A 22,826-nucleotide genomic window follows, 5' to 3' on the forward strand; every position below is an offset into this window, starting at 1 on the left:
CAGTGATAAGACTCTCTGATAAAGACTTTAGGAATTCAGTAGAATAACATTAAAGAAAGTCTACTTTGGCTTAAGCCCAAGAAGAAAAACAACAATGCATATTTCAAAAACCATGAAGCAAAACTTGGGAAAAGTCCATCAAAGCGAGCTTAAGATACTTTTTTGGAGCAGTGCAGGCATAAATCTTAAGAACTGTGATAGCAAATGGGAACTGGAAGAGAGCAGAATTCCAGCAGGCCGCCGGTGTGATGGAAACTAATGCTTTGTGACAGACAGAAGAATGCCCCCCCCCCCCCCGAAGATGTCCATGCCTCTAATCTACGAAACCTGTGAATATGTTAGGTTACATGGCAGATAGTACAGGCGGAATTAAGGTTGCTAATGTGCTGATCTTAGAAGAGGGAGATGATTTGGGATTATCATAAATTACCTGTTTTTCTCCTTAGTTTAAATTAATATATGTAGGGAGATGATTTGCTAATGTGTTGATCTTAGAAGAGGGAGATGATTTGGGATTATCACCCTCTGGGCTCCATGTAATCACAAGGCTCCTTATAAATGGAAGAGGACGAGAGAATGGCCAGAGTCAGAGAAGAAGATGCAACAATGGAAGCGAGGTCAGAGTGAGGCAGTGTGATAAGAACTCAACCACCACTTCCGGCTCTGAAAGCAGAGGAAGGGACCACAAGCCAAAGAATGTGGGCAACCTCAGTCTAGAACAGTGACTTTCAACCGGTGAGCCGCAAGAGGCACGCTGGTGTGCTGCAAGAATTTTAAAAACATGCAATACCTGACTATTTAGTCAGAGGCACTGACCTCTTTTCCCTTAGATTGTCAAATGAAAAAAAAAAAAAAAAGTGACAGCAGCCAACACAACAATAGCCATCCTGTGTGAATGAGTCAAAATTATACCTATTTTTTTGGTCAGATCAGCAAAAAAATGTATTTTTTGGGCCTGCTGCAAAATTTTAGTAGTTTATGTGTGCCATGAGGTGGGAAAGGTTGAACTGCATTGGTCTAGAAGATGGAAAAAGCAAGGAAACAAATTCTCCCTTAGATCCTCCCAAAGAAATGCAGACCTACTGACACCTTGATTTTAGCCCATTGAGACCTACAGATTTCTAACCTACAAAGTGGAAAAGTAATAAAGCTGTGTTGTTGTACGTCATTAAGTTTGGGTAAATTTTTATGGCAGCAAATAGCAACTAACACACAACTGTTAGAGATATTCAAGCACCTATACTAGGCAGGAGGGAATGATGATTGAGAATCCAGTTTTGGAGTCCGGCTGTCTAAACGAAAATCTGAGCTCTACCACCGCCACGCTGTATGACTTCAGGTAAGTAAGGTAATGTCTCAGTATTATTACCCATAAAATAGTGATAACAATAATAGTATGCAGTTATAGGGTTGTTGTGAGAGTAAAGAGAGAATACAGCCAATTACATATTAATTATTGGCAATTATTATCCAGGTAAACATATGCCAACTTCTTTTCCAAAAGCAAAATGAGAAATAATTACTACAAAAGGGAAATATACTACAATGTGAAAAACAAAATTAATACCCAATAGGTAAAGAGCAGAGCTGATGGGAGAAATAGAGAATTATCTGGTGCTGGCTTCGGCAGCACATATATTAAAATTGGAACGATACAGATAAGATTAGCATGGCCCCTGACATGCAAGTTCGTGAAGCGTTCCATACTTAAAAATAAAAAAGAATTATCTGTAACTGAGAGATATACAAATCTAATTCTACACTTACAAATACAGTTAGTCCCCCTTTATCCACAATTTCAGTTATCCATGGGTCAACCAGGGTCCAAAAATATTACATAGACAATTCCAGAAATAAACAATTCATAGTTTCTAATTATGTGCTGTTCTGAGGATTGTGATGAAATCTCACAAGTCCCACTGCATCCTCCTGAGACAGGAATCATCCTTTGTCCAGCGTCTCCACGTTGTACATGCTCCCTGCCCATCAGTCACTTAGCAGCTGTCTTGGTTATGAGATTGACTGTCATGGTGTACAGTGCTTGTATTCAAATAATCCTTATTTTACTTAAAAATGGCCCCAAGCACAAGAGTAGTGAAGCTGCCCTTTTCGACATACCAAAGAGAAACTGTAAAGTACTTCCGTTTGTGAAAAGGTGAAAGCTCTCGATTTAGTAAGGAAATAAAAAAATGATAGGAAGACTTCAGCAAGGGACTCCCTGCATTGAGTGACATCAAGCCAGTTACTGCAAGTCAGGGATGGTTACACAGAGCCAGGAATAGGTTAGGACTGAAAAATATAAAAATTATTGCATTTGCCAATGAAGGAGCTGCTGCCACATTTCTGGCAGAGTTGAGGAAGTTGAGTGGGGATCAGTATTCTCTGCAGTTTCAAACATCCACTGGGGGTCTTAGAACTTATCCCCCGTGGGTAATGGGGGAACTACTGTAACGTAGAGGAAAACAAATGGACTAGAAATAGATTAAGGGTCCATCTACAGAAACACAGGACACCGTAGAAAACAGAAATAACACAGAAACATGGGCAACGTTTTTTTAGAAATCAAGTGTTTGGAGGTGGGGCATCGTTGATGCAGAATGGGATGGGTGGATACAAAATAATACAAACAAAATAAGCTAACACAAAGTCAGTTCTCAATAAATGTCAGTTGTCCCTCCATTCTCATTCAGGGACAACCAAAAGAATGCCCAGATCTGGCCCGGCTGGCGTGGCTCAGTGGTTGAGCATCGACCTATGAACCAGGGGGTCACTGTTGGTCAGGGCGCATGCCCAGGGTTGTGGGCTCAATCCCCAGTGGGGGGTGTGCTGGAGGCAGTCAATCAATGATTCTCTCTCATCACTGATGTTTCTATCTCTTTTTCCCTCTCCCTTCCTCTCTGAAATCAATAAAAATGTATATATATATATATATATATATATATATATATATATATATATATATATATATATATATATTTAAAAGCCCAGATTTGTACTTAAAAGTAAAAGGACAGATTTTTAGACTAACAACAAAAGAGACAGATTTCAAATGTGACGTTAAGGATAACTTCAGACTTATTATTTCACACTTTCATGGTAAGGAAGAGAATGGCTTACTGGAGAAAGAAAAAACCATTATGTTTCTATTCAAAATGAAGGTGACTCCAATGAAAATAGAAAAAAGAAGAATCAAGCCGAAAACAGAAATGGAGAAAGAGGGAAAAAAAGTGTAAACAAGAAAATAACTTGGATGTATAAAAGTTTAACCCATTAATAAAAGTAATTTTAAAAAGAGGAAACCTTTTAAAGAGATCAGAAGTAATAAAAGAGATTCTATAGCTATGGAAGATAATTAAAACTGGGTGAAATTATCCTTAGCTACATGCTCACATGTCTTTAAATGTGGACACAGATAACAATCTGTAAAATTAAAAATTAAAAGATAAAAACCCAGTTCCACACGAAGGGAAGTGTAAGATCAATTATCCGAAAGTTAAAGATGAGCTCCCACATACGTAGAAGCTGCACGCTCGGCTGTGGATGAGACCTCTGCAGGTATTATTTTCTGTAACAGGAACCCCGTCCACACTGACTCGAACAGTGTAGGAATCTTCTGGCATTGCTCTGGAAGGCAAAGGAAGAACAGTAAAAAACGCAATGACCCTTTTATTGAACGTATAGTACTAGTGAAAAGACTACATGTCATTTTTGAAGGGGTGTCTACAATTTTAACTGGTGGACAGTTAAGCTCTACTTTACATTTTGAAAAGATGATTCCCTCCTGAATTCTGCATTGCAAATTCTAAATTATGGACCTTGAGCAAATGCTTATTCTAAGTGCATTGATGCTTATTGGAAAATAAATGCAATGACAACATGTAATAATAATCATTAAAAATAGTCACATAGCCCTGGCCTGTTTGGCTCAGTGGATAGAGTGTCGGCCTGTGGACTGAAGGGTCCTGGGTTTGATTCCCAGTCAAGGGCACATGCCCAGGTTACAGGCTTGATTCCCAGTAGGGGGCGTGCAGGAGGCAGCTGATCTGTGATTCTCTCTCATCATTGATGTTTCTCTCTCTCCCTCTCCCTTGCTCTCTGCAATCAATAAAAACATATTTTTTAAAAAGTCACATATCACCTTGCTTTGTTTAAAAAGAAGTTTTAATCAAGTTTCTCCTTAAGTGAGCTTTTGCTGCAAAAAAAAAAAAAATAGCCAACAAGCCTAAAGTAGATGAATTCCTCTGTAATATATGCTACATGTTACAATACTGAAAGTTACAGTTTAAAATGATTAAATTTTTTCACTAAATTACTAATAACAAACATTAATTTGGGCCAATAGTAAAAAACTTGCAATGTCACTATACAAAATATCGTCTTTCATCTTAATGGCTATGTCAAGATATTGAACAAAATTAATCAAACCTGACAGGAAAGCATAATTTTGATATTTTGAGGAGCATCATTACAATTTAATAGTAGCCATTTATCTTCTAAAAGAGATCAATAATGATAATAGCTCTAATAATCTGGATAAGAATATAGAATATATTTTATGATGCCCATATGTGGAAAGAGCATTATAATTGATTGTAATAAAGGTATAAAATCATCTAAACTCATAAAATCAAAAACAGCTGATAATCAGAATAAATATTATTTTAACAGCCAGAGTGATAAAACTATTAAAATACTAATATGCATAACTGTACTTCTGATATGATAAAAATGATGTTATTAAAGATAGTTTAAAACATACCTAGTATAGCAAGTAATGTGAGTTGAATGACTTGCATCTTTTTCTACATCACAAGAAATGGATCGAAAAGAAGAAACTAATTGTACAGTGTTCCCCAAATCAGCATCATCAACTCCATAGTTAAACTGGTTTGCTTGAGCAAAACCTGGGAAAGTAAAAACACTCAATTATTATTAATGGATTCTGTTTTTAGAGTGCTAACCATTGTCATTAAGTATTGAATTATTCAATAAATGATAGGGAATAGTACTGAGTAAGCAGTTAGCTTATTTCATATTTATTCCTATGATTATAATCTTATTTGGGAGCAGAAAAGTTAGACTTTAATCAATTTAAATCATAAAAGTAATTCTTGAGAATTGATTATTTGTCAGGTGCTATTAAGTGTAGTGGAATCAAACAGCTTATATTCCAGTAGTAGGATAGGGAGGGGTGGAGCAAATAAACAAATATATTTTTTAAAGAATAGTTTATTGATTTTAAGAGAGTAAGGAAGGGAGAAAAGCATTGATGTGAAAGCGAAACATCAATCGGCTACCTCCTATACATCCCCTACTGAGATGGAGCATGCAACCTGGGCATGTGCCCCAACCAGAATCGAACACTTTGGTGCACAACCAACTGAGCCACAACAGCCAGGGTGACAAAATTATATATATTTACATGTATACATCACCTGATGCTATGTACTCTATCCTGTGCAGATAACTGCTATAAAAATAAAGCATGCTAAAGGGTATAGAAAGATTGCATGAGGGTAACACTATACCACTATTTTACCATGAGTTCCTATAAAGCAAAGTCTGAGGTGAGGACTTGTAAGAAGTTTATCTGGGTGGTGATTTCTTAGGGACAAGGTAGAGTAAAACCTGAACAAAGAAAAGTGGGCACCACTGAGGACAACTGAGACTCAATCTTACTGGTAACTTCTAAGAAAAATACAGACTGCCTTTCACAATCGACGAATCAACAGCAAAAAAGCATTTATTCATCACATCCTGCCCCCATTACCTGAGGGTTCTCACTGGGGGATATAACCCCCTGCCCTTTCAGGCAGCATATCTGCCATGTGGGCTGCATGTCCCAAGTCCCTCTGTTGGAGAAGCCCTGGGAGAGCAGACAAAGCTATGCTGGAAGAAGTTAAGGCAAGAATCTGAAAGTATAGATTGAGTCACAGTACAGGGGGACTATTTGACACAGCTGTGGCTAGAATCACAGGTGAGGACAAGAGGATGCGAGGCTGAGCATACAAGGCACCTGATACAGTCCATCCAGAAATGGCACCATCCAGAAATTCTCATGCTCTATACTTTAAGTACAACCCATTATCAAGACTCTTAGGTAGTGACTGTATGAAAGCTCTGCTAAGGCTCTAATACAAGGGGGGTTATTGGGACAAGCTACAGGCCACACTAATACAACTGGTCCTGAGGCTATAATGAACATTCACCTGGCCCCTCTCTATCACTCATTGTAGATTTCCCTTATCCTTGGCTAGCATCTCAGCTAATGGAGTGACACTAACCTTCCTCCTCAAGATCTGAGCCCTTAGCTGCCTTGCCCTTGTTAGGTTGTGGTTGCCATAATTGCCTATTCACTGGACTTGGAAGCCAAGATTTGCCTCCATGAATATTGTGACTTCCAGACATACTCCTCCTTATCTGCATTAGGTAAAGCTGCCCTACCTCTTCACGATCATCAGAATTGATTATCTCTAGTTGTCTACTAATTATGTTTGATGGATTCAAATGATCAGGTAGTAGTGGTAGTTTTAGTTTAGTGGAACCCATATTGGGAGCCATGGAGGAACCTAAAATTGCAAGGATAGAAAGCACAGATTCAATTTCTGGATCACTGGGAGTGATAATGATGAGGGGGTGGGGGAGGGAAGCCCTTCATTTCCAGCTCCCTGTATTCTATCTATTGGGAAACAACAGCATGCATCAGCCGTTGGCTCACTGCATGTGGCATACGATGAAGGACAGCATTCCATTCCACAGGATGTTGTTCCCAAGCTGGGAACTTATCCATCCCTTAAGGCTGAAGGACATTCATCATTCTACTAAGCTGTATGTTTCAGGGTGCTGCAGGTTTCAGGGTCATGTACCTGTTATCATAACTTTTTCACAATAAATGCATTTCTTGTTCTGAGGCACTATTTGTGGAATCTCCTGGCAGTAAATCGGGCTCCCTAGGCACTCAGAAGACAGTTCTGGCAAAAGTGCTATGGAAAGAGAAGGCAAAACTCAAGTCTGGGGTAGGTGCCAGTTCAGCAATAGGAATCTCTGTTCGTTCCATGAGAGAAGGAGAGTGATGCAGATAATTTGTCACTTGTTGGTTGGGGGGTGAACTTTGTGAAGGATGGTCTCTCTTGAGAGCTCGGTGTTGGTCTCTGAGCAGGCCAGGTATTCAGCAACAGCAGCGGGTAGCTTAGCATTGGTGAAAAGGATTCCATGGTGTTGGCCCATGCACAGCCAAATATATATTGCTTAACATGGTGCCTGGATCATATGTTTAGAGCTTAGTTGATATCTACTCTTATTCCTAGTCACATAAATCCTGAGGTATAGGTTCAGTATTAATATCTCTTTAAAAAACTAACAGAAAACTAGTAAGCAGGGCCCAGGATTCAGATCTGGGTTGTAGATGTCCACCAGGCATATTTGTGAAATTCAGAGAAAAATAATATTAAAGATGCACATTACAAGGCTATTACTTGTTACCCAATGTAACTTCCTCCAGACCCTATGTCTCCTCTGCTATCCTTTATATATAAAAAAAGTAAGTAGAAACTCAACAAAAGGTAGGGATTTTAATAAACACCATTTTCTTCTTCTAAGCTTAAACGTTAACTGAACATGACTCATCCAGCATAGACTAAGGTACAAATACAAGCATCAATTTAACATCTGAAAAGATACCTGCATTGAACTCACGGTTTTGAATCTAGAAAGGAAGTTACTGCTAAAATGGAATTATGAGAAGACACATGAACACACAGAAAAGCAAGCTACTTGTAAACTCGCATGTTCCTTCTGCCAACTTCTGCTTATCTTTGGAGCTCACATTGAGTTTGGAACACACAGAAGGGATGCTGGCAACTAACTAAAGAACAGAACGTTTTCATTGTGATGTGGCTCAGGATGTGATGTATGTATTATTTTCCTATCAGGTACATGTCACATGAATGATATGGTAATGCAGATGTGTTCTTCAGCTTTTCTGAGACAAATACAAGTCTAAAAAATAACACTAACAAAAGATGATGTTGTTTTAGCTTAGGAGTTGTTTCTCTCTCTCTCTCTCTCTCTCTCTCTCTATATATATATATATATATATATATATACTGTAGGAGTAAAATCTATGGAAAAAATGTGAACCAAATTGGTAAGATTTTTGTAAATATTTTCATTATAAATGTTGTAAAAAAAAAAAGCATAGAAATATTTCTACTTTTTTCAGCTAATTCCAAAGAGTTAATAAAATACAGAGGAGTCACCTTTTAAAAGACTTTTAATTTAAAATTATATTTTAAAAAAAATTTCAAAAGAATCACCTTTAAAAAGAATTTTAATGGAAAAGCATAATTCTAAATAAATAATTGGGCACAAAGAGATCCCTCTGGAAGTACTCCAAAGGACAAAGATCACAGGAAGCGTTGGGTGTACCCTGGAAACAGAAAAGGTTGAGACTTCAAATGGAAATTCCTAACATGTTGATGTATTTTTTTTTTTTTTTGCAGAAAAACTGGAGACAAGATTTGCCAGGCACGAAAACCGGGGCCTCCTGATAGCAGCCTTCATGGAAGATGCCAGCTGCCATGGTCAATTCTGGCTGTTCCAGTTTCTCTACTTCAGAAAAGCAGGGTTGAGAGTGTATAAAGCTACTTAAAAGCTGTAATATTGAAAATCATGGGGGAAAAAGGTGCAGTGTAATGGAAGAAACTTCTAAAGAATGAAACTAAAACTATAACATAAATGCAAAAGAATAATCACAATAAGTTAGCTCTAATTTATGGGGCATATGTCATATATGGGCACCTTAGATACATCATCCATTTCAATATTCACAATAGCCGCAACAGGTAGGAATTACTAAACCATTTTACTGATGAGGAAACTGAGGCTTAGAGCAATAACTTGTCCATAGGCACATAGTGGGAAGTGGCAAAGATGGAACTGAAGGCCATAATGTTATAAAAATTGTGTAATTCAACACTTCACGTTAACAAAAATATATATGCCGGACACTGTAACAGCAAAATACAGAAGAAAGACCCAAAAGTTAATTATTACTCCTTCTATCTTACTGATATTTTTAAATAAAGGGAACCATGATAAATATTAAGGAAGACAATTAATAAACACAAGGTCTGAATATAATGTAATAAAACCAATAGTTAGAAACACTCTAGAACTTAGCAAAATAATAACACAACCTCTCAAATCAGTTAATATCCAGTTAAGATGTTAAAAGGAAAGAGAAGTATTTCTATGATCATGCCATTGCACAAAACACTTTTACGTGGGCATCATGACTATAAAATCATGTATCTTTGGTTCCTGAAGCACAGCCTTTAGAACAAATATTGCCTGTAACGTGTAGAAATAGCCAAAAGTCACTTAGATACATCAAAATATTAAAGTAGATCTTTCTAGAAGGTGAAATCTCAGAGAAATCACTTTCTAAGTAAAACATTCCTATGACAGTTCACTTTTTCATAATTTTTACAAAAATAAAACACTTAAACAGTCATATGGGACCAACATTTGAGTAATCATCTGGCATTTACAATTTCATTTGGAAAGTGTTCTTGTGTGGTTAATAACTTAGCTCTATGTGTCATTCTACACATGGAGCACCAGGTAGAGACAACACTGATGGATCATGCATATACTCCTTCCAAATAAGCTTTGTTCAAGTACCATATTCATGTAGCTATAGGAGCTGTGGTGTGTTTTGCAAATTCATTATCATTGCCTTATACACATTCTGTATACATATCATGCCCCCCCCCCACACCCAACCTACATAAAACAGTAACTAGACTCAGCCTCTGAGAAAGACACATGCTAACACATTTTTAGTCACCAACAGTGTGCCATTAAAGCAGGGAGAAGGAAGACAAATCTGGGGGGAGGTGGTGGTATCTGAAATTCAAAAAGATTTAACTGCTCTAGAATTCTCTGCCAAAAGCACCTATGAATTGATGCTGATGGGGAAAACTAGAAATTCACCATGACACTTTGTGCTTCATAGGATTATTACTCCTGAGCCTCAGAATGTACACAAAAGAGCAAAGGTGATAGCTAGATTAACAAGGATATTCTTCCAAACTGCCTTAAGAGAAGAGTGTCTTTTCTATTTCTAACTAGGGATGATCTGGATCTATGTATGTAAACTCAAGCTATGGTTCCTGGACCAGAAAAAGTTCAGGTCTCAAGATAAGAAAATAGCTGGGTGGTTTTATTGTTTTGCTTTAATCTGGGTATTTCTTTCAGGCGTATAAATCGATGTTAAAAAAACAAATTGCTTTTGTCCCTGACCCGGTAGCTCAGATGGTTGGAGCATCGTCCTGATGAGCCAAGATTGTGGATTTGCCCCCTGGTCAGTGTACTTACAAGAATCAACCAGTGAATGCATGAGTGGGTGGAACAACAAATGGATGTTTTTCTCTCTCAAATCAATAAGTAAAAAATATTTTTAAAAACCCAATAACTTTCAAGCACATTGTTAACAGTAATTTACAACATAAAGGAACTATAGATAAAGACATTTTTAAAATAGTCTTTAACAAATACATTGCCTCCAGGTGTTTAATTCTAAAAAAAAAACCCACTTTAATTCAAAATATATTGTTCACAACTTAGAGGCATAAACCATTTTAAGTATATCCTTGAAAGTTGAATTCTGCAGAAATATTACTTAGAAGACCGTCAAACCTCAGAGGGAAGGTAGGGAGGGTGGGGGTAAGGGGGAGAGATCAACCAAAGGACTTGTATGCATGCATGTAAGCCTAACCAATGGACACAGACAGCAGGAGGGTGAGGGCATGAGTGGGGGGGAGGGTAGGGGGGCAATGGGGAGATAAGGACACATATGTAATACCTTAATTGATTAAATAAATAAATAAATAAATAAATAAATAAATAAATAAAAAAAAAAGAAATAATATATGTATCAGAATTACATATCTTGCTTTGTAAATTCTTTCACACTCCAAAAACTTCTCATTTCTTTTCTTGTTATAGTCTAAGTAATCACTTTTGTGAATATTCTTTTTAAAATTTTCTTTCTCATCTTTAAACATTTGTAAGCAGCTAAGTACCACAACCATTTAGATTCCAAAGGCCTTGTGGTTAAAAGAACCACATATTTCTTTCTAATTGTAGTAATTAAATATATTCACTGATTGCTTACTATATTTTCATCCCAAGACCAGGCAAGAAGAGAGTCATACATAACCCATGCTTTGATGCAGCACATAATGAGGATTGGTGGCAGGAAAAGGGATCCGAAGCTCTACTGTCAATTGCCTTTCTCCGTCCATTACCATTCTATTTCTCTATCATACCCTCTTACTAACGTTGCACCCCTAAACCCCCAACAAGTTTTATTTGATATAAAAATGAATTAAATATTAGAGACCCATGAAGAGCAAAGCAAACAACTGCAGAGTTGAGCTATGGATTAGTCATTAGAACCCAGATCTTAGAATTAATCAAGTAATTATAATACGAATTCAGATGATCTTGTTGATAGAAGACTCTTGGCAATTTCATTAACTGTTGAAGGGGATAGAGTTCTACCACTCTGGCCAAGTGGAGAAATAACTCCAGTGGATTTTTTTAAATCATAAGGCCCTGAATGTGAAAGAAGTAGTCTTTAAAATACCTTAACCTTGGCTAAACAAATAAATAAATAAATGAGCCAAAAAGGCAACCATACCTTCTCCTTTAATAGTCAGTCTTGTTGCTCCATTTAGGCTGCCATATTTAGGCATTATTTCTGTGACTTTAGGAATTATTTTAGAGCCATCTGAAAGATATTAAAATACAGTGGAGGGAAAATGATCAAGGACTTCATTTCAAGCATCAAATTTCATACCATGTATTGCATGCAACATCGTTAGAAAAGTATCGTGAAGGCTACAGTCTGAAAGTAAATATACCAATGTTTTATTTTTGGCTCTATTGCTAACCAATGACTTTACAGCGAGTTAAGTCATTAACTCAGTTACTACTACTCATTGATTATTTTCATCATTCTTATCTATCATATTATAAAACACTTATTAATCCCTTAAATTCATGCACACAGGAAGTGCAAAGCTAGTAGAATCAAAGAACACTTCAGGTGCAAAGAGGAATGTTGTGTTTTAAGAAGACATTGTTTTCTATGACAGAGTAAGACTTCAGGAAAGATCTAGCCTCCTGATGTTAGCAAGTTTTTAATGCACAGGTCACGGATTCATTCAACAAACGGTGTTACTGTGCCTGAGGATATAAAAATGCATAACAATCTCAACTCCCCAGAAGTTTAGCTTGCACTGCACAGAGTGACACAAGACAGCACAGGGGCCATAGATGACTCAGATGGGGCAATTCATCCATACGTCTTGGGCCACACCCCCTTATTGAGAGAAGAGGTGCCCCTGCTGCATTTGGGAGGGCAAATATCAGCTAGCTTAGACTGGAGCAATTGTGGGGAAGGCAAAGAGTTCTAGACAGAAGGTGGGTGGGTGGCTTCCTTGGAGAGCTGTAAGCAGTGCGTTAAAACAACTCAAAGATACCCAGTGAGCAGTAGAGTTTATTTTCTTCTTAAACTGTACAGATTTGGGTACTAGTAAATCCAGTAACAAATTCTCAGAGTGGGTGGGAAAATTTAAGTGGGAGGCACAAAGAAAGAGAAAGGTGAACAAAGTTATGATGGTATGGTTCATTCCTGCCTGAGAAAAGTTTAGCAGGGACTTCACCTATAAGGCCAACGGCCTCCACCATAAAGACTAGCCCCTCACCCAACGCCTCTGTGCTTTAGGCCTGTCTTTGCCAAGAGCCCATGGCTGTTCCCGCTTCAGGCACTTCGGCAGCTTCCAGCAGCCCACAGCCGCGGGTAGGAAACTCCAGCTGGATCCTATCTCCAGGACCCTGCTGCTCCTCACCTATCTCAGGTTCATCCTCCAGTTATCTCCGCGGACAACTCCAATTTCTTATCTTATCCGTCTCCTGCCAGCCCTCTCCTGGGTATTACTCTGAAGGCTCGGGGCAGCTGGCCCTGGAAGTGACTGGCACCCGCCACAAAGACCCACTTCTGTCCCACTGGGAGACTTCCCCTAAGTGGGGCCAAAGGACCCAAGAGGAAAGAGAGGGAGGACTCGGGCTGCCTCCCCGGCCTAGACCCCCATCACCACTCCCCAGGCCACATGTCAGTCTCATTTCAACAGGTCACTTGGGGGGAGGAGGTGAGACTCAAACTCTCCCAAGCAACACGGATGAATTCAGAGCAATCGCTCCCTCTCCCTCGGTCTGTCTCGGTCAGGCCCGCCCTGCAGGTGCTTTGGTACAGGCTTGCGCGGGGGCGACACCCACCCCTTTGGCCCCGAGCTGGTGTCCAGCGGTCCCGCCTGTCCCAGGAGCAGGGACCTGCCCACATGCGCTTCTCCCGCGCGCTCCCCTGGCGCCCCCCGTGGGTTACCTGTGCGGGGGTCCGCGGCGCACAGGAGCAGCCCCCAGAAGCCCCAGGTCCCCCAAAGCCACAGGCGTCCCATCGCCGCTCGAGTTCGCGGAGTCGCCGCGCGCGCCTGCGCTCAGCTCGGGGATCGCCACTCACTCGCGCGCCCGACCTTCCCACGCGCAGGCGAGGCAGCCCCGCCCCCGGCGATGGGGCGGCGCCCTGGGATTTGCGCGCAGAGACGCAGCCCGCAGGGGCGCGGCGAGCCCGGCGGGGCCACCCCGCACTCCACGCTCAGACCTGGGCGCCAACAGCCTAAGGCTGTCCACTCCTTTTTCCGTGAGTCTCGCCCCTTTCCCCCTTGCCCTCTTTCCTTACCTTATCTTTCTTACTAATTTTTCAAAAATTCTGGACCTGTATGGCCTGTCTGCTGTGATTATTAATCCACCCCAGCTGGGCCTGAAAGTCCAACTAATACACGAACCTCACACATTTCCCCCTTTACATTCAAATAAGTTCCTGCTATTCCCCATTAATGGAGAATCACACTAGTATTACTGATGTCCCCAAAACCATGTCTCGTGCTCTAGAGACTTCCAACTCACAATAATCTCAAAAGGACCATTACAATTACCATTACATTACCATTACCGCTGCTGTTGCTATTATTAGCCCCACTAAGGTACAGAAGGTTAAGTTGCCTAAGGCCATGCACCTAAGTGTAGTCTGAGGACTCAAAAAGTGACTCCAGAGCCAGTGCTCTTGTCCTCTCCACTGCCCCCAATTCCGCAGAATTCTAGTGAGGTCTTGTGATGCTTATGACACACTTATATATATAAAAAATATATTGTTTATCTGAAATTCAAATTTAACTCAGCAGCCCATATTTTTATGTATTAAATCTGACAAGTCTAGCTAGGAGGGAAAACAGAAGAAATGAAAAGAGAACTCTAAAATAAGTAAATGAAATTGGGTCCTTACATTTTATTTTTTAAAACATGTTTTTATTGAGAGAGGAAGGGAGAGGGACAAAGGAGAGAGAGAGAGAGAGACTTAAATGAGAAATATCAATTGGCTGCCTGCTGCTGGGGGTCTAGCCGGCTCCCCAGGCATGTGCCCTGACCAGGAATGCAACTGTGACCTCGCGGTGCAAGGGTTAGCGCTCAACCACTGAGCCACACTAGCTAGGCTTGGGTCCTTACATTTTAATAAATAATATTAGGAGTTTATATCTGTCTCACTGGGGTTATGAAAATAATTTTGTTAGGTCTGGCTAATTACACTCAACTAATGATTTTTTGCACACTGAATTCCAGCATCACCTCTACTGAAAATAGTGTCTGCAAGGGTACCACAGGCCTTCCTTCTCCTGGAACTCCGTAGTACGTGACACTGGTAACATCTTCCTTGAAATTCCATTCCTCTGAATAGTCTTGGGTTTCTTCCTTCCTCTCCAATCACTTGTAGCTCATACAGGGGGTCCCCCAAAAATGTATACACACTGACTGCTGGTAGCTCCATTTTGAAAATGAACTGTAGTTTAATAAGCGTTGCCTTTATAATTATTCAAAGTGTGTGTATGCATTTTTTAGGACACCCTGTATTTTTTCTCTTCCATCTCTTCCTGGGAACTGGCATTCCTGCAGGGTCTCTTCCCTCATTCCCTCCTCTCTCTGAAAGCAGGCCAGTGAGCAGAAAATCAGCTAGTTCAAAGGCAATTTGTCAATTAATTATTTGCAAATATACAAAATTTAGAGATGGTAATGTTGTCTAACAATATTTAGCAGCCTTACCAAGAATAATTTAGCAGTATCAACAAAATAGCTATGACATGTGTAAAGTGTATATGTCGATATCAATATCCAAAATAAAATTTCATGTGGGAATTTTTATATATAATTGTTTGGCTAATTTTAGTTCCTTTCTGATCTAAGTTAATTCATTTCAAATTGAAGTCAGATTAAGTTAACCTAAATTAAATTTTGGATGCTTTCACTAAAAAGTAATTTAAATGCAATTTCATTCAAAATTCTGATTTTCTCAGATTCTTTTTGAGTTTATAAATTAAAATAAAATGTAATAGGCTACATGATTCTAAAAATTAAAAATTATTTAGTATTAAAAAGTAGAAAATGTCATTCAAAAGTATTATGAAAGAAATCAGAAGTAGATGAAAAATCCTATCCTGTTAAAGCTTATAAATATTTGTTAAACTACAGTCATTTAATTTGCAAATTGGTCATTCAGTAAATTGATCATTTGGCTAATTATCTTTAGGAAAGTTGGTATTTCAGCAAATTAGCCTCAATTTCTTATAAAGAGAAGAACTGTAATTTGCATATATAGATTTTCATTCAACTCTTGTGGAATGAATGAGCATCTCTCTCTAAATAGTGCTTATTTGTACAATATATCAATTTCCTGAAAGAGATCACACACCAGTGAGATTTTTAATCTTGAATTATTAACAGAAGTGTATGTGATAATGTGCAAATAAATAATTATAACTGGATGGAAATTTATATAAACAAAAGGTCAACTTGGAACCAAAGAAAATGGTTATGTAGTTTACATAATGATTTAAATTGTATTGACCTCACCCCTATGTACATAGCAGCACAATTTATAATAGCTTCTAAGATCTGGAAACAGCCCAAGTGCCCATCAATAGATCAGTGGCTAAAAAAAAGCGGTGGTACATTTACACCATGGAATACTAAGCAGCAGTAAAAAAGAAGGATCTCTTACCCTTTGAGACAGCGTGGAGGGACTTGGAAAGTATTATGCTAAGTGAAATAAGTCAAAGAAAGACAAGTATCACATGATCTCACTCAAGTAGAATCTAATGAGCAAACTAAACTGTTGAACAAAATAGATCCAGAAACATAGAAGCATGGAACAGATTGTTGAATATCAGAGGGAATGCGAGGGTGAGTGCGTGAGTGGGTCATTAGGAAGAGAGCAACCAAAGAACTTGTATGCATATATGCATAACCCATAGAGACAGACAATAGGGTGGTGAAGGCCTGAGGGGGGGGCAGAGGAGGGCTATAAGGGGTTAATGGGAGAAGAAAGGGGACACATGTAATACTTTCAACAATGAAGATTTAGAAATAAATAAATAAATAGTACTGATCTTCAGAGTCTTAAAAACTTGAACATTTATCATGGAACATGGAAATGGGGAAACATGAAGGGATAATCCTGGTCACTAAACCCCATGTTTCTTTTGTAAGTTAAAAAAAAAAAATCTAGCTCTAACAAAGCCTTGCCTGTAGGGCCATCAGCTTCGCAGACATGTGACCTGTGTACTCTCCTAGGACCCCATGCTTGTTTCAATGCTCGGCTGTCACCATCTTGAAATTCTTAATACTTTTTTAATGAGAGAAGGCCCATTCTCATTTTGCTTGGGATCTCACAATTAAGTAGCTGGACCTGCCTGTCTTTATGGTGAAAAAAGAGAGATTTGAACATGTTGACCCCTCAATTTAAAAGCAATAAGAAAGTGGTAAGAAGTTAGTAGGAACTCCTGCAGAACTAGAAGGAATAAGGAATTCACTTAACTTGGAAAATGAGCTGTGTGCTGGAGCCTGACTTTGAATCTAGGCCTAATTGTGATAGAGACGGCAAACAAAATGAGGTGCCACAAGATAATAGGTTGCCTTCAACAAATATTCAATATCCTGGCATTAAGAATATGACAGCATTTTTTAAAAAATCCCTGACCTTGTGGAACTTATATTCTTAATGGAGACAGATAATGAACATGATAAATGAGTAAAATATATAGTATGTCAGAAAGTAAATAAATAAATAAACATAAAGCAATATCACCCAAAGAGGGTGGCTGGCCTAAGACAAACACAGGACAATAAAATCAGACCTTGGATTAGAACCCTGGTCCCCAGACTCCTAGTCACACAATCCTTTCCTATGTCACTACTGAAGTAGGAAATGAATGGCCATACATAATCACAGGTATATATTGCCCTGATAAGAGTACGCAAAAGGAAGAAAGAAAGAAAGAAAGAAAGAAAGAAAGAAAGAAAGAAAGAAAGAAAGGAAGGAAGGAAGGAAGGAAGGAAGGAAGGAAGGAAGGAAGGAAGGAAGGAAGGAAGGAAGGAAGGAAGGAAGGAAGGAAGGGAGGGAGGAAGGGAGGAAGGGGGGAAGGAAGGAAGGAAGGAAGAGAAAGAGAGAAAGAAATGCTAGAAAGAAAAATAAAGCAGAGAAGACTATAATGTGTGTGTGTGTGTGTGTGTGTGTGTGTGTGTGTGTAGTGTGATGAAGTTTTAGATAAGATGACCAGGAAGTTGTCATGGAGATAAATTATGAATAAAGATCTGAAAGTCTGAAAGGAGTCTTCAGCCAGGTATACATCTGGGAGAAGTGCATTCTGGCATCTGGAAAAACAAATGCCAATGCCGGCAGGAGGAAGTGTGCCTGGTGTGTAAAGAGCAGGGAAGCCAGAGTGGCCACAGTGAACAAGTAGGTGGTGAAAGATGTGAGGACAGAGAAGTAATGGGCGGTGGGGCAGATCATGAGGGATCATAGGCGTGGCTCAGAGGGAGATGAGAATCGACTGCAGAATCCTGAGCTGAAATGTGACCTGGTCCAACCTAAATTTTCAGAGAAACACCCAGCTGCTGTTTTGTTCCTCTGAATATGTGGCTGAACCCAGTTAAGGCCTCTATAGGAACTTTTAAGATGCTGGCAGGTAGATGTGGAAATCTGCTCTTCTTGCAGTCACACAAGACAAGCCTCCGGCTTAGTAAGCCTTGCCACCTACCAATCTGGAGTGTATGAGGGTTCAGTTTCAGATTTCACCTGAGAAATTCCCAAGGTTGTGAGCCAACATAAAGGTATGGAGGTTTTCATGTCACATGTTTTGATATATTGTAGAAGTATCAAAATATCTACCATTTTGAAACAAGCAATGGAGGAATGGACAGCCTCACCGTTTCCCATAGAGTACGTGCCTGGAAGAATCCCTATTTTGTGAGTCTCTTTTTGAAACTACCAAGGTTGTTGACATATTAGAAATGGTAAAAAGTTGTTCTATGGCTCTGTTTTTTATTATTATTATATACTAGAGGCCCAGTGCACAAAAATTTGTGCACTCGGGGGGGAGGGGGGTTCCTCAGCCTGGCCTGTGCCCTCTCGCAGTCTGGGACCCCTCAGGAGATAACGACCTGCTGGCTTAGGCCTGCTCCCGGGTGGCAGAGGGCAGGCCCAATCCCTAGGTGCAGCCCCTGGTCGGGCTCAGAGCAGGGCCGATTGGGGGGTTGGGGCACCGTCCCCTGTCACACTCAAGGCAGGGTCAATGGGGAGGTTGTGGCGCTGCCCCTGTCACCCACAGAGCAGGGCCAATCAGGGGGTTGGGGCTCTGTACCCTGTCACCCACAGAGCAGGGCCAATCAGGGCGTTGGGGCACTGCCCCTGTCACGCACAGAGCAGGGCCAATCAGGGGGTTGGGGCTCTGTACCCTGTCACCCACAGAGCAGGGCCCATCAGGGCGTTGGGGCGCTGCCCCTGTCACACACAGAGCAGGGCCCATCAGGGGGTTGGGGCTCTGTACCCTGTCATGCACAGAGCAGGGCGATCAGGGGGTTGGGGAGCTCCCCCCTATCAGGCACAGAGCAGGGCTGATCAGGGGGTTGGGGCGCCTTCCTCTGTCACTCACAGAGCAGGGTGGATAGGGAGGTTGTGGCCCCGCCCCCTGTCACACACAGAGCCGCAGGGCGATCAGGGGGTTTGGGCGCTTTTGGTATATGGGAGGACGCTCCAACCAATCTAGCCACCCAATCAGGGGTGATCTTTACTTCTTTTAAAAATGGTAATTTGAAAAATTTCATGTCTGTTTGCAAAAGTATTTATATACCCTTCCCTTAGATCACATTTTCTATCCTTTCTCTCCATACTTAGTATATGTATTTGTTGTTGTTCAACCATTTAATAGTTAGTTACAGGGTGGCACTTACCCCATAATAGAACTTCTACATGGAACAAAGTTTTTCTCCTTGAATACAAACAGAACACTCAGGAAATTTAAAATGCTGATACTATAGTCCTCAATTAAAATTTTCCAACTGTCTCAAATACAGTGGGGCCTTGACTTACAAGTTTAATTCGTTCCGTGATGGAGCTCGTAACTCAAATTACTCGTATGTCAAATCATTAAAGTGAACGAGTGAGACACGTGATGCTGGGCTGATGTTGTGGCATTCACTGTGACGTTCACTGCGCCAACTAGCAGTGGGGTATCCGAAGCTGGCTCCTAGCCTGAATTTAGCTCGCAACTCAAAGCAAAAAAATCGGCCAAGAGACGCCTCGTATCTCGAAAAACTCGTTAGTCGGGACACTCGTAAGTCAAGGCCCCACTATATGTTCTTTATAGTTGTGTTTAGTTTACTTATCAAGGATGACACATTGTTTTAAATATTATTATCTCTTTATTCTTTTTTAATTTAGACATTTCTCAAGCTAACCCTTTTTGTTGTTGTTGTTGCTTTCTAGTCTTTCATGACATTAGCACTTTTATAAGGCCCTGCCAATTGTTTTTCAGAATGCTGTGGTTGTTATTTTAGAATGGGACTCATCAGGAGGCTGGTATCATTTTCTTCCACAAGTTCAGGAGACCAGGTGCAGGCCTAGAGTGAGCCCTCAGGGTAGGGAGGTTTAAGCAGGAATGTATATGACTAGGTGAGTGGGGGGAAGGAGTGAAGAAAGGACCAGTTGAGGGTAATTGTAAGGAAGTTCTAATCTTAAACCACCAAATCTAAGTAGGTAAGGGAGGAAGCAGGAATAGGAGGGAAGGAAGGGACAGATAATGATAGAGGGGTCAGTAGTTGACTGGAGATCTCTACAGAGTCTTTATAAAGTGAAAAAAAATTGTGTAAGAAATATAGAAAATGCAGCTGGGCAGGGATACATCTGTGCTTTTTCACGATGTCTGCTGAAACCCCAGTGTTTTATGGAGGGGGTAGAATGTGGGAGCGAGGTCCCACACACAAAACTATTTTATGAGCGCTATTGCTAGGAGAGAAGTACATAAGGACTTACGATGTCCTTGACCATAACGTAGACTTTGTCATACTCCCTAAGAAGAGCGTCCATAATTCTCATATGTCATTACCCTCCTAGCATCCCTGGAAGACAGGAGTTGTGTGGTTGATAGGCAACGGTCTCTGGTGACTAAAGAAGTCACTAAGCACATTAATGGTAAAACTGAGTTGAGAACCAGTGCACTCCCTCACAAATTATTTTTGCCAGACTTAATGCTCCTCAAGTCACACAATGTGCACCTCTACCTAAGTCACCTGCACATCAGGTGGGACTGACATCTCTATTTCAATTACTCTGTGCTTCTTACCCTGTCAAACTCGGACAGCAGCTATCTAGGAAGGATGAATTCTCAAAGGTGTGCCCTTAACAGTAATTTTGGAATGAGAAGGTACACAGTAACTGAAAGCCATTTATCTTCTCTTCATTCTGGTGATCCCAGGCACAAAGCCAAAGCATTTATGGATGTGCTAAGTACTGGCACCAGCTCTTGTACTCAAAACTATTTCCTGAGCAACATTATACCCTGCGCAGAGATTCTGTCTGCTTTCATTTATAGCCTTTCCTCACCATTGTCATCATAAGCCAACATTCATTCAATGTCCACACGATTGGGGCATTATATAACTCTATATTTATACTCTTAAAAACACACACACAGTGACATAGTATAAAAAAGGAAAACATGAATATTATTCCTTTAAGAGGGCATTGTATGAAAGGGGAGCATAATGGCAAGGAACTAGACACTGGAAATTATTTTATTTCACTTTTTATTAAGAATTTACTCTGCTTTTTTTGATAAAGTAACTGAAATAGAAATATTTCAGTCACGGTGTACGCTATTTAAATCGACTGGCTTCCTGCATTAGTGAATTGGCTTTGGAAAATGGTTCCAGTAAAACAATATCTGCATCTCACTGTAGCTTCACCTTAATTTATAACAGCAGCACGTTCTGAGGTCCTCACAATTAAGTTTTAATTCAATAACGCCTGTTGGGATGACCCATTTCCTTTACAGAGCCCCAGAGAGGTTGAAAATACAGTCTTCAAGTGCCCCCTGGTGGCCGACAGGCAGAATAACCAAGTACGTATAATTTGGAGACTGGAATAAACAGGCAGGCACATGCCAAATTTCTTTCCCTCATCTCATTTATTCATTCATTCATTTAAAACATTTTTATCAAGATTTACCTGTTATGCACTTAAGATCAAAGTCAAATGTATCAAAAAGATAAATAGGATCAAAAGATAAACTCCACTATGACATGAACTGTTTATAGTAAGTAGAATGTGGGTGAAAATGAGTAGTTTCAATCCTCCCTGCTAAGTGCTATTATAGTGGTATTTATCAAATTCCAATCAAGTAATGTTGGCCATCTTTATTTTTGTAGTAATTCTCATAGTAATTAATATTATCTACAAATTCCTGAAAAATAAAAGCAGCTATTTTCCACATAAGTGTAATTTATATAACTATACAAATCTAGAATACACATAGTAAATACATATTTTTAGAGTTCTTTCTAGGAGTAAAATTAATCCATATTGCTTTTTATGAATAACCATATTACTTTTTATGACTACCCTATTCATGGTATTTACAGTTTTAAAATTATTTTAATTCTTGCCAGGTCAGCATTATCAGATCTAATATGCAGATGAGGAAACTGAGGCAGAAGAGGCAGTCTTACCTGATAATTCATTGTCATAGGTGAGACTAGAACTTGAATTGTTTTATTGCGCTTGTTCATTTTCTTGGTGGATTCATCCTATGACCTTGTGTGGTTTCTAATGGTAAATATGTGGGGTTTTATGAAGTCACTGAGTAACATGAGATAGCAATTTACAAGAAGGGTTAAAACACAAACGCACACATTGGATCACTTCCAACATCAGCTACCTAGCAGCTGTCACAATTCTCTTGAGTTGGATGGAGCCTTTTATCAAGTTATGAAAAGTCCCCTATCTAATTACCAGTCCCCAGCATCACCCAGGCCCTAGCTTGGCACTGTTCAACCAAATGATACACTTGTAATGCCAAAGCAAAGTGAATACCTAAATAATTTAGTTGGGTCTTCTAATCCTAATAAAAAAAAAGCTTATCATAACCCTAATTAGTATTTTACTCACCCAATGCAGGCACGTAACAATAAATCTCCTATTGAATTTCCAACACTGAGAACGAAAGGTTGCAAGATTTTTAAAGGATGTATTCTTGGTTAACATGAATCAATGATGTGAGTCAAGATGTTCACACAGTTGGTTTATTTGAAAGATAGCAATGGTTCTAGATGCAAACTACAAGACATTTAGAAGATGCCCCCCCAAAACCACC

The 22,826-nt window shown here is 39.7% G+C and overlaps 1 protein-coding gene and 1 pseudogene across 1 annotated transcript in view; one reads left to right on the forward strand and one right to left on the reverse strand.

Moving 5' to 3' along the window:
• Positions 1-13,596, reverse strand: part of PKHD1L1 (PKHD1 like 1) — a 131,651-nt gene extending 118,055 nt beyond the window's left edge. Inside the window, exons 1-4 of the mRNA XM_059671898.1 lie at positions 13,454-13,596; positions 11,708-11,797; positions 4,760-4,904; positions 3,516-3,624 (exon numbers count right to left, since the gene is read on the reverse strand). Coding sequence (XP_059527881.1) covers positions 3,516-3,624; positions 4,760-4,904; positions 11,708-11,797; positions 13,454-13,526 — 417 coding nt within the window. The 5' untranslated portion in view covers positions 13,527-13,596. The remainder of the gene's footprint in view (positions 1-3,515; positions 3,625-4,759; positions 4,905-11,707; positions 11,798-13,453) is intronic.
• Positions 1,615-1,711, forward strand: LOC132220240 (U6 spliceosomal RNA; annotated as a pseudogene).
• Positions 13,597-22,826: the final 9,230 nt, after the last annotated feature.

The sequence above is a fragment of the Myotis daubentonii genome, chromosome 17 (assembly GCF_963259705.1).
Source record: "Myotis daubentonii chromosome 17, mMyoDau2.1, whole genome shotgun sequence".
NCBI classification, from domain to species: domain Eukaryota; kingdom Metazoa; phylum Chordata; class Mammalia; order Chiroptera; family Vespertilionidae; genus Myotis; species Myotis daubentonii.